General features: G+C 41.5%; 1 protein-coding gene across 5 annotated transcripts in view; it reads left to right on the top strand.

Annotated features, from left to right (window-relative positions):
* Window positions 1-12,870, top strand: part of PLEKHA1 (pleckstrin homology domain containing A1) — a 46,748-nt gene that overhangs the window by 27,828 nt on the left and 6,050 nt on the right. For 3 of the 5 annotated variants that reach the window (XM_077349988.1, XM_077349990.1, XM_077349989.1), the window contains exons 6-11: window positions 581-712; window positions 1,706-1,840; window positions 3,928-3,996; window positions 7,782-7,846; window positions 8,701-8,764; window positions 11,021-11,110. In XM_077349988.1, the coding sequence (XP_077206103.1) occupies window positions 581-712; window positions 1,706-1,840; window positions 3,928-3,996; window positions 7,782-7,846; window positions 8,701-8,764; window positions 11,021-11,110 (555 nt within the window). Of the gene's footprint in view, window positions 1-580; window positions 713-1,705; window positions 1,841-3,927; window positions 3,997-7,781; window positions 7,847-8,700; window positions 8,765-11,020; window positions 11,111-12,322; window positions 12,394-12,870 lie in introns of all 5 variants that reach the window. The other 2 variants (XM_077349991.1, XM_077349992.1) reach the window with 2 other exon arrangements.

Genomic DNA, 12,870 nt, shown 5'->3' on the forward strand with positions numbered 1-12,870 from the left:
AAAAGTTGAGAAATGCCTTTCTAGTCAATTAAGGAGAACACTGATGTGTTGAAGTTTTCTTAGGGAATTAATTTTGTTAGGTTAGAATTACTTAGTATATACAAGTGTAAGTATGAAAACTAGTGCAGTTTTTAAAAATAAAAGCCTTTGCTCTGTAACCCTTTTGACAGCAATCTTCTGTACTGTTTTTTTCTCTCCAGTTCCATGTAAACCGCCCTGAGCCTCAGGGGAGGGCGGTATATAAATATAATAAATAAATAAATATAATTCTGATATAATGTATTTATTTATTTGATTTCTATACTGCTGCTTGCCATAGCCTTGTGGCGGTTTACACAAAAAATTCTAAAACAATAAAGCAATAAAACCCCAAAAATCCCTCAGTTGAAGAGTATAGCAGGCTTTTTAACCCTTTGGCTAGTTTATAGGTGTACAAAAGATTTTTATTTGATCACTTTCGAGCAGCTCAGAATTAGAAAATGCAGCTCTGTAATTTGAATTACTTTTTACTTGCTCCCATGCTTACAAAGGAGTTATACTGTGCCTATATGCTATTCCATTGCAATTTATACTTTTTCAGGTACCAAAGCAGGCCGAGTCACAGTCTCAGAATGATAATTCAAATCGTCCAGCTGAAAGTGTGGGAATAAAGAAGCAAATGTCTTACAGAACGGATATTGTCGGTGGTGTTCCTATAATAACTCCTACCCAGGTAGTGCAGCTTTAATGTCTTGCCTGGTCATTGGAGGGACTAAAGGCAGCATGATATCCCTTCAGTTGATGTAATTATTGTTTGTTTGTTTGTTTGTTTAGATTTTTATACTGTCCTTTCCATATGGCCCAGGGTGGCTTACATGGAACATTTTAGGAAACATAGAACATTATATTAAATAACAGTCACAACATAACAGTAACAGTTCTAAATGTTTAACAGCTTACTATAATTAATTCATTAAACATTTCAATAGAACCCCCCCCCCCCCGGAGGACAGAATGCTACAGATTACGGAGGGTATGGCTTGAGGGGACCGCCAGATGTTTTTTAGGTCAGATATTTTGAGGTCGGATTAAGCTCAGTCAAATGCCTGGTGGAAGATATCCCTTTTGCAGTCCCTGAGGAATTCTGAGAGTAAATTTGTTTATTTTCTAATGGCCCCAAAAGCTTTTTCTCTCTCGCTGGCTCTTCATTTATCATAGAATCATAGAGTTGGAAGGGGCCATACAGGCCATCTAGTCCAACCCCCTGCTCAATGCAGGATCAGCCCTAAGCATCCTAAAGCATCCAAGAAAAGTGTGTATCCAACCTTTGCTTGAAGACTGCCAGTGAGGGGGAGCTCACCACCTCCTTAGGCAGCCTATTCCACTGCTCAACTACTCTGACCGTGAAAATTTTTTCCTGATATCTAGCCTATATCGTTGTACTTCTAGTTTAAATCCATTACTGCGTGTTTACACTTTATACCACACTTTTCTCCCAGATGTAGACCCAAAGTGACTTACAGTGTTCTCTGCTTCTCCAATAACCCTGTGAGATACATTGGGGTGAAATTGTGTAATTGGCTCGAGGTCACCCAGCAAGCTTCCATCGCAGAGAGTCTGTATGAAAATCATAATACAAAATAATGCTAAACAATATAGAGTTTTTTCTTAATTACTTTATACATTTCAGACCTACCTTTATACCATTTTGATTGCTTTGCTCCAGAAAGAAGATGCAAATGATGGGGAGTGTGATAAAAGCTACTTGAAACAGTCTCAGAGTCATCCTTACTATTCTGCAAAGCACCCTCCAGATAATGCTGTGATCAAGGCTGGCTTTTGTGTTAAACAAGGAGCAGTGGTAAGTAATCTGTTCCACTTAATATTTCGGGTAAGGGCTAGGAGGAAGAGCTGGTCTCATGGCTTAAGTGCCACTAAGCGCTTAACACCCACTAAGGGCAGCTGTCCCACCCCTGAGTGCCTCCTCCTCCAACCAGCTTCCCTGTCTGTTCAGTGGCTAACCAATTGCCCCCTGTCCCCCCACCCCTGACCATCCCCTCCTCTTTCCACTTCCCTCCGAGGCGCAGAGGCTGCAGATCCCTGCTGTGTGAAAGTTGCCCCTGCAAGTGAGTTCCCTTCCCAGGGGCCTGCAGCTTGCAGCCTTTCTAGGTCCTGAGGGGAGGGAGAGGCCATCCACAGAGTTCTTCCACTATACTCCTCAGTCTAATGCCCATTGTATTCCTTAATGCAATGGGCTTTGTCCTTAGTTAGAATATATTTATTTGATTAATGGGCTATATGTTCTGCATTATGCCCTGTATAGCCCAGGCTCATCAGAAGCTAAACAGAGTTGAACCTGGTTAGTATTTGGATGGGAGACCCCCAAGGAATACTGGAATTACTGCACACAGGCCGTCAATGGCAAACCACCTCATAATCTTTTGCCTTGAGAATCCTACAGAGTTGCCAAAAGTTGGCTTCAGCCAACTGGCACTTTCCACCACATTCTACAGCAAAATCTTTTTGCCAGAAGAAATCATTTGGCATATACAAGACTGCACTAATTTTCAAAGCATGAAAATTAGAGAATATCTACATTTTCTTTTGTAACCTTTCATGAGTTATCCTGAGTTACTTTAAGTGAATTGAATTGTGCACACATCCAAGGGGAGGGTTCTTGTTTATAAATATCAGAGAGAGCACATTATTATTTTTTCTTTGAAGAAGTCAGCTGTAGTACATGAAAGCTTATAGTAGAAAGAAAACTTGGTTAGACTTTTAAGAGCCAAACGCTGAATATCAAGAGAACAATAGTAATGATTGCTGGGGAACTACACTGCCTTAAAGCTGATGATGAAGGAACTGAAATAGTTAAAGATCTGCTATTCCTTCTCTCCATTATCAGCCAGAAGGGAGACTGCATCCATGAAATCAGAACAAAGTTGCGAATGGGCAGAGCAACCACAAAGGAGCTAGAAAAGATTTTTAATTGTAAGACCACATGTGCACGCATACACACACACAATAACAAAGCTTTTACTGTATTTGACAAAGCTAGAATATATTTGCTGAGAGACTTTGTTAGAAACTTGTCTCTTATTCTGCAAACCATACTGCTTCTCACAGTGTAGCCAGGATGTGTTAAGCCACTTGAAACTATCTAAACCAGTGGTCCTCAACCTTTATTAGGCTGCGGACCGGTGGGGGGAGGGAGTTCCGGTTGCCGCACATGCACGGCAGCCTATGCGCGTTTGCGCTATGCGCAGCCGCAAATGCGCTTGCATGGCACTTTCGCACATGCGCGGCAGGTCCACACGTGTGCGTTTGCGCCATGTGTGGCCGCAAACGTGCATGCGTGGACCTGCTGTGCATGCATGTTTGCGCTGGCAGCCGTGCTTCCCACTCCCCCCCCCCCCCCCGCAAAAAGAAGCTTACAGCCTGGGAAGTTTTTCGCTGCGGGGAGAAGGAGCCGTGGCCCGGTGCCGGGGCCTTCGCAGCCTGTTTGGACTGTTTGGTGCATACTGTCTCACCATCATCCTCCACTAATGATTTGCACCTGTGTAGAAGCAAATGAAGCTATGGGGCCCAGTGGATACATATGAGATGGTTTACCTGATGGAGCAGCCACCAGGTGCAAGCACTTTCATGTTGTCTTACCTTGGCAACTGAATATATAGAAGTGATACTGAAATGAACTAGTTCTTAGCGTTGCTTTTTATGCAGATAGGATGCTCACTGTAGTAGTTGTCTTGTTTTCCTCAAGTCTGTTTCCTTTCCCATACTCAAAAGTGTTCTGAGCTAAAAAAAACCCAACCAAACCCTGAAGTGGCTTTCACCACAACATACTATGCTCAAAAGTGACATCCAAATGTACAGAGACACTAAGACTACCAGGAAAAAATGTAATGCTTAGGGAGATAGAGTTAAATTTTGTTTGCTTTTAAATAGATGAAGAACTGGAAAAGAAGATACTTCCAGCTGGATGAAAATACAATAGGCTATTTCAAATCTGAACTGGTATGTACCGATATGTAAAATATTGCTTTGGAAAAGTGTCTACATTCAGATTACAAATGTTTGTTGTCAGTTTTGATGGGTTGGAGCCAGTGATCCCTCAGCAAAAGGTACCTCCCACACATGCGGAGTTGTGCTCATGCAAAAAATTTTCACTTTAAATTTTGGTGTAAAGCTTCAAAAGCTTTGTGTAAAGCTTGCTAGAGACTTAAGAAATCTTATGCTTTTGCTAAAACAAAGGAAATTAGATGGAAATTGTAGATTTAAAACTGTGGAAGTTAGACCATTCTTTCCCCATCCTTACCGAAGTGTTCAGTATGGTTCCGTCTTACTTTCTTCTACTGATACACATATTTACATCACTTACAGGCTTTGTTTCAGATACAGTTCCCTGTTACAAGTGAGCTGGGATGTGTATAGCCCATTCCAAACAGTAGTTTCCCACTTCCATATCATAAACTTGGCACAGATTTGAAAGATTACTTGCAGCAGCACAGCCGGGTAGCCACCTGCCCCCATACTTCTCTGGACTACAGCCAAGGTTGATAACCATCAGGCAGAATGATAACCAAACATAGTTATCCAAGCACTTTTCATCTACATAGTCTTTCAAAACTTGCAAGCTTAGGAAATGCTTCAGTAGCTGACAGGTCTGTGCTTCATTGCTAAAAGGGACAGTGGTCTGCCCACTGCTGAAAAAACATCCCGAGACCTGTGAGAGCCCAAGAACTTCTGACCTGTTTCGCACCTAGTGTTCTGGGAAAAATGGTTGAAAGGGCTGCTGTGGACCAAATATCAGCATTCCTGGAATAAGCTTCAGACCTAGACCCATCCCAGTCAGGTTTGTGGCCTGGCCACGGGGTGGAAACAGCGCTAGTCGCCCTGATGGACAACCTCTGTTTGTTTGTTTGTTTATTTATAGTTGGATATATAAACTGCTGTTCGCCAAAAGGTCTCACAGCGGTTCACAATAAAATATAAAATCGCAGTAAAATCACATAAAACCCCATAAGTACCCATTATTATAATAAAAAGATAGCATTATATTCTGTGACTCTTCCTGCTTGTTCAGAGAAAGGTCAGACGTTAGTTTCGTAAGAGAGAGAGGAGAGAAAAACTGGCCGATGGATTAGGGATCTTGGATGGAACCCGGGCTCTGCCCTGGCCTCAACCATACACCTGGCGGAAGAGCTCCATCTTACAGGCCCTGTGGAAAGATGGTAGTTCCGACAGGGCCCTTAGCTCCTCCGGGAGCTCATTCCACCAGGTTGGGGCCAGGACCAAAAAGGCCCTGGCCCAGGTTGAGGCCAGGCGAACGTCCTGGGGTCCCAGGACAGTCAGTAGATTCATACCCGCAGAGTGGAGAGCCAGGGGCCGAGCCAGTTGGCAGTGTTTAACAGAGTCAACCATGAGCTTCTACCTCATCACCTCACTGATACCAGAATTTGGAGAGGACAGCCCTTCAATGGCTGATCTCCTATCTCTGGGACTGCAGACAGAGGGTTGTAATAGGAGAGAGATCCTGAATCCACCACCAAATTACATGCAGAGTCCCTCAAGGAACGGTCCTCTCTTCAATCCTATTTAACATCTTCATGCACCCTCTTGCCCAACTGGTATGGAAGTTCGGGCTGGGATGTCACCATTATGCAGATGACACCCAGCTCTTTCTCCTGATGGATGGCCGCCCTGATTCTCTCACAGAAGCATTAGCCAGCTGCCTCAAAGCAGTGATGAGGTGTCTCAAGTAGAGTAGTCTGAAGCTCAATCTTTCAAAGATGGAGGTCCTATGGCTGGGCAGGAAGGGTCCATGGGAGGAAGTCCATTTGCCCAACCTGGATGGTGTGCAGCTATCAGTGACTCACTCTGCCAAGAACCTGGGTGTGATCCTGGATACTTCCCTCTCAGTGGAAGCCCAGGTCACAAGAATAGCATGGCTAGCATTCTACCACCTTTGCTAAGCCAAACTACTAGCTCTCTACTTGGCCCCGGAACACCTAGCCACAGTGATCCATGCTACGGTCACCTCTAGGCTAGACTTCTGCAAACATGCTCTACGCAGGACTACCCTTAACTCAGATCTGGAAACTTCAGGTAGTCCAGAATGCAGGGGCCAGACAGCAGCACCATGGAGGTCCCGCATCCGGTCTTTTATTCAACAATTGCACTGGTTACCAGTCAAATTCCGGATCAGGGTTAAGGTTTTGGTAATTACCTTCAAGGCCATACACAGTTTGGGCCCAGTGTACCTGAGGGACTGCCTCTCTGCCTACTCCCCTCAAGGTCCCTTTGCTCCTCCACCTCCAACTGGCTAGTGATCCCTAGTCTCAAGGAAGTCTGCTTGACCTCAGCTAGGGCCAGAGCCCTCTCTATCCTGGCCCTCACCTGGTGGAACGAGCTCCCAGAGGAGATCAGGACCCTAACGGGACTCAAACACTTCTGCAGGGCCTGCAAAAGGGATTTGGTTGAGGTCGTCCAAAGCCAAACAGCATTGACTGGGCCCCTGAACCTCCCTCCCTTGAACCCATACACTGATCAATCATGGGTCTGTTGGTTGCTTACTGTTATTGTTAGAATGCTATCTTTTCTGCTATTACTATTACTGTTATGTTTATTTAATATCACAGAGTTCGATGTATTGTTCTTTGTTTTTTTTCCATGTGAACTGCACTGAGCCTTAAAGGTAAAGTTATCCTCTGTGCAAGCACCGAGTCATGTCTGACCCTTGGGGTGACGCCCTCCAGCGTTTTCATGGCAGACTCAATACAGGGTGGTTTGTCAGTGCCTTCCCCAGTCATTACCGTTTACCCCCCAGCAAGCTGGGTACTCATTTTATCGACTTTGGAAGGATGGAAGGCTGAGTCAACCTTGAGCCGGCTGCTGGGATTGAACTCCCAGCCTCATGGGCAGAGACTGCATTTCTGCTGCCTTACCACTCTGCGCCACAAGAGGCTCTGCACTGAGCCTTAGGGGAGTGCAGTATACAAATGTAATAAATAAATAAAATAAACCGATATCTGTCATTAAAATTAGTGCTTATTAGGTAAAGCAGATTATAGGGCATTTATTACTAAAGAAAGCAAACTGTCAAAGTATTTCAACTCACATTGCAACTGCCAGTAACACATAACTGGCATAGCTGAGATGTTGCTGCTGCCACCACGACCGGGCTCCCTTGATACTTCCCCCGGGGAAGGGGCTACCTGTGAGGCCAGCCTCTGGGGTTGAGGCACAGCCTTGTGTGGGCCATCCTGCAAAGTCACTTTGTTCGAGGAGAGTGGCACAGCCTCATAGCCCACTCAGAATGGTGGATATTTCACCAACAGGAAAAAGGTAATATGTTTTTTTCAGTGGTTGCATCCCTTGGACTGCCTTTTTCCTGTTCTTGGAACATCCACCACTCCAAGAGAGGGCTGTGTGGCTGCGCCACTCTCTCCAGATGGCATGGAGCTGAGTGGAGCACACCCCCAGTCAGGGCCAATCACCTCCTGTTTTAAGGAGTATATCATCCAGGCTGCAAGATAGGTTGTATTATGGGGGAAGATTAGTTTTTTAGTTGTGGGAAACAATATAAAAGAAACTATCTGGGTTATACAATTCTGTATGTGCAGGTATATGCTTCATCAGTGTGCTTATCATCTTGCTCTGTCTCTTTATCTTCATGAATAAGAACTGTGTAGCCCTGGCTTTCTGATAACGGCATCCTAATACACATCCATTTAAGTGTTCAAGGCTATGATCAGCTTGCTCACTAAAAAATTAATCTAGTGAAGCCTCTTTTTTTTCAGGATAAGGAGCCTCTTCGGATTATACCACTGAAAGAGGTTCATAAAGTCCAGGAATGTAAACAAAGGTGAGACTAACTGAAGGTTCAAAAATATAAAAAGGTAATAAAAGACAAGTATCCTGAACAAGAGAATCAGTCTCTCCATTGCTATCTCTTCCCATTATTTAGTAATATCTTTCCTCTTTTATTGTACATTTTGAAACAAAATGTGTCTTGACAGTGGATGTCAGACTTTAGGACACTGGACTGAATTCAGTTGCCATTAAAACAGAATGATGGAGACCTCTGTTTTTTTCTACTTTTATTCTACCATTCCTCTTGGGCAATGTGATACCAGAGCCAATGACTTTTAATGAAACAAAAGTGTCCCTTAATTGGGCATGATTGGTCTTGCTTAAATTTAAAAAAATATTGTAAGTCTTTTTGAAAATACAACTTTGGCATTTGAATACAGTCTGATATATCAGGAATGAAAATGAACTTGCATATGGTAGCAAAATTAGATAGTAATATAAAGATAAAGATTAAATATAAAGTCAGATGTCCCCAACCTTTTTTCAGCCTGTAGTCACCTTTGGTATTTGGCTACCAAAGGAGTCAGAGCTAACCACAGAATGTCTGGGAGTGAGGTTTATTTATATTCAGCTTACATTGTCCACACACAATTTTGAGAACATGGAAACTGTTATTTATAACAGATCCAGCATAAATGTTGAGCTGCTAAAGCAAGCTGTATTGGGGGTGGAGGGTGGGGGAAGAATATTTTCAGAATCCAGAATTATAGTACCAGTGCATGAATTCAATGTGAATAAAAATGATTTCTAGATAATGTCTTCATGCTTGTAAAGAGTTGTATTGATTGTAAAGGTGTGTAGTTGGTTTAAAATAATTATTGTTCAATGCTTTTGTGTGTGTTTCAGCGATATAATGATGAGAGACAATCTGTTCGAAATTGTAACAACTTCGCGAACATTTTATGTACAGGTAACACAATTTCATTAAACTATTTTTAGTAAGAAAATGGAGTATTCTCTTCTTTTGAAAGAAGTGTGCACACTCTTCCTCCCTCAATATATTATCACAATTTGCAGCCTTACAGTAGAGACAGAAAGGCATTCCTGTTTCATATCTTGGATGCCTCTTCTTAGCATTCAGTAATCTCATCCATATTATCCTTATTGACAGAGTTTAAATATGCAAAGAGAGTCTCAGCACCATGGTGCTTAAAGAATACAATAGTTTTATTTAGAAGAAAATAAACTTTGTAAAGAAAGAGGAATGATAGAGTTCTAATTGCCATACTGTTTTCTGCATTCATCATGTCTTTTTGTTCTGGAGGTAAGCAGGGAGGAAGTGTCCTCAAAGGAAGTCTCCAGTGGAACCAGTCAGGATATAGGAGGGGATTATTTGAAAAAATATCAGGAAGTTCCTAATCTAACTATGCTAAATACACATTTCCTTTAATACCTCCTGTAGGATATTTGTCATATGTTTTTGAATTGTGCACACTATATATCTCTTGCATATTCCAACAGTCCTTTGAGGGTAGAATTGGTTAAATTGGAAGATGCAATTAGGCCCAGAAAAGAAATTAGAAAACTTCTGTGGGAAAAGCATATGTTCTGGATATATTTAGAATTTTTCCCCAAGGGAAAAATTTAGTTACTTGGGAAGCACTGGAAAAGAATTCTCATGAAATATTTTTTTCTCTTTTGGAATGAGTGAAATGCTTTTGAAGACAAGGTCATTATCATTCAAAAAATGTAACATTAATAAAACTTATCAGGAAATCATCCTGTTGTTGAAGGGACTTATTGTGGAAAAGCAGTTTTATAGTTTGGATCTCCTGGTCTGTGGCTGACGGCTAGATATTCTGCTGTGACATGTAGCACCTTCTGTTGGCTTGTGTTGATATATCAAGTAGCCATTCCTAGAAAAGCATGATTCTGTGTCTGATCCATGCTTCCGATCGCATCCCAGCTAGGTTACTCTGACATGGAGCTGCCTCTGAGGATTTTCTAGAAGCTCCAGTAAGTACAATATGCAGCCAGCTGTGATACCGTCAGGGTTGGTTAGAGAGAGTGAATCATTTCTACATTGAAAGATCTGTAGTGCCTGCCTGTCTGGTTCCAGATACTATTTGAAGTGCGAATACTTAAGGCAGTGGTTCTCAACCTTGGGGTCCCGACCCCATTTGGGGTCACCTGGCATTTTTGTGAGCACAAAACATGGCCCTTTCCCATGGAGTTGCCATGTTGGTGGCCACTGTGGTGGTAGCGGCAGAGCCATGGCACTGGCTGCCTCTGGATTGTTGCACGCCAGCGCACGCCGCCCACACATGTCTGTGTGCTGCCGCTGCCACAGTTGGGGTCGCAGTGTGAGGGCTGTTGAGAACCACTGCTTTAAGGGTTTAAGCAACTTGGAACTGAGGTTCTTGAAGAATTTGCTCCTCCTTTTATTCTGTTTGGCAGTTAAGTTCTTCATCTGAAGCCCTGCTTTTATGGTTCTGTACCCTCAGAAGTGAAGAAGTGGTAACAAGAGAGATGGGGGGGGGAGCACCTAATTTGTGTAATATCCTTTACCTGCCAGTTTCATTGGTACCTATTATTTTACGTTTTTAGGTGCCAGACTAAAACCTTTTTGTTAACCAGGGTTTTAATTGAGCTATTTCTACCTTTTAGTAGCCCATCTTAATACACTACAAGCCACAAAAGCCATAATAAAATTCCACCCTTGAATTGTCTGAGTAGTGATCTGTGTTGTGCTTTATGTTGTATCATTGTACACTTATTCTGTTGACTTTATTTTCTTGCTGCTGAGTAGGACTATTTTACTGTTGAATTGCTTTGTTTATTATTTTAACATATATTGTCATGCATTTTCATTTTGTTGCATTATTGACATACAGTAGAAAGCTGATAGAAACCATATTTTGCAGTAAATGTCAGGTCTTTACTTCAGGATTACAGGCCGCTTTGTAAAGAAGATTTCTTACAGAAAATAGTAGCAAATCTGATGTTTTTGTTACATTTAATTTACTAATGGGCAGCCATAGTTTCCCATTAAAAACACTTTTTTATTGTGGTGCTTTCTGCTGAAGTTTGACAACCATTCTAATAGCCATATTCATTTCAGTTCTTGGGAGCAGGTTACTTGCAAATAACCGGCTTCATTAACTTTTTTTTAACTTTTCTATCTTGAAATTCAAATAAGAGGTTTTTTTTCTCTCTCTTTATTCAGGCGGATAGTCCAGAGGACATGCACAGTTGGATTAAAGCAATTTCTGGTGCAATCGTAGCACAGCGGGGACCTGGAAGATCAGCAGCTTCTGTATGTTTTTAAAGAAATTATATATTATTTTGAGTCGCAGTGTCTAGTGTCTTATACACTAGATCTGTTTCATTTATTTGCTTTTCTGTCCTGTTTTCAAATGTGGAGAAACATTATGCCTTTGCATGCATCTCAGGTTGCATAAAATATTGCATTCTTAAGTGCTAACCTTAACTTTTTATGTATGTGCTATCTGTGTTGCAATGTATTATTTTAATATTCAGATGGTGCAACTGGTGGCTTTGAAGATTATTTCCTAGATCAGTTCTGTCTGGTTCTGAAAGCTGTAGTGAAATTTACCAAATGACTTATCAACATTCATCAAACCTTGTAGGCACTCAGTGTATTGATTCAAAGCACTTGGTATATGAATCTTTTACTGGAATGTTCAGAGGAAGTATCCTAATTCACAGTTTCATTGTCTATGACCTGCTTGGATCACAATTCTAATATTACCAAATTGAGTCTTTACTACAGTAATAGATCCATTAACTTTGTATACAGAGGTGTCCATTTTTCAGCAAAAAAACAAGTTTGCAACTCCCAAGTTCTGGTATTTTTTATTTTAAAAATGTGTTAAAATGTTTAGACCCAAGCTTGGGCCTTTTCCCTCATGGCCCAAAATTATTCTAAATTAAAGCCACCCATATTACAGAAATGCTCCTAAAAATGTTGAAGGATAGTGCCCAACTCAGAAAGTCTGTTCCAGCACAGGAAGCCACTGTTGAAAAAGGAAGAATGAGGTCTGGTTGTCTCAACTGGGTTTTCTTACACAGGGAAACAAACACAAGGTGACAGCTTCAGGATGGTAATTGCACATTAGGACATATAAGGAGAGACAGTCCTTATTATTCTTGCTATATTTTGTAATTCAGATGTTATGATACATGGCTTTTATTTCAGCTTGGCATATTTGGAGTTAACTTCTTTCTATTAAATGCTCACTGATAATGTTTTAAAATTTCTTCTACCTGCTCTTGGTAGACAGTAGTACGCCAATCTCTTTTCCATCACACAGTAGAGAGATTGTTTGGGTATCAATGTGGTCTTAGTGCCCAGAAAGGATTTTCTTCTGTGTATATGTATAATCTTTATGGTGGGTCATTAAATCAGTGACTGCCAGACATTTCTATTTCTCTCTTCATTTCTCTTTCTCTCCCTCCTCTCCTCAAGTTTAGGTTACTCTAATCTTAGCTTTGCACTGTGTTCCAGATGCGGCAGGCTAGAAGGCTGTCGAATCCTTGTATACAGAGGTATACATCAAGAACTGGTGAATGCAGCATGTATGTGGGCTCTCATGTAAAAACTTGCCTTCCTAACAGAGGGCTGAAATTCAAAAACACTAATATGATGGGGTCATCCCCATGGTTTCTTGAAATGATTATAATCAGGATTGAATTACTAACTTCTAAAACCATTCACATTGGCAAATTAAGTTTACCTTTTCTGCATAATCTTCTAAATCCACTATTAGGAATGGCATATAATTCACACACTGCTGAAATCTCCATCGACATTTCAGTGTACTCGCTTTACTGAGTACATAAGCACAAGTCATTAAAAGTGTATACATACTAAACGTGACTTCATTTGCATGAGAGTTCATATTTCCATCTTTTTTTTTTTGAAAGAACGCTAAGTAAAAGCCACTCCAAAGCTAATAGATGTGTGCTCGCAAAAATGCACGCAGTAAAAAAAACCTCCTGGATTGATTTGCATGGCTTTTACAGTAGATCTGCATGGGATCATTAGTTAAAATA

This window comes from Paroedura picta, chromosome 8 (genome assembly GCF_049243985.1).
Source record: "Paroedura picta isolate Pp20150507F chromosome 8, Ppicta_v3.0, whole genome shotgun sequence".
NCBI classification, from domain to species: Eukaryota; Metazoa; Chordata; class Lepidosauria; order Squamata; family Gekkonidae; genus Paroedura; species Paroedura picta.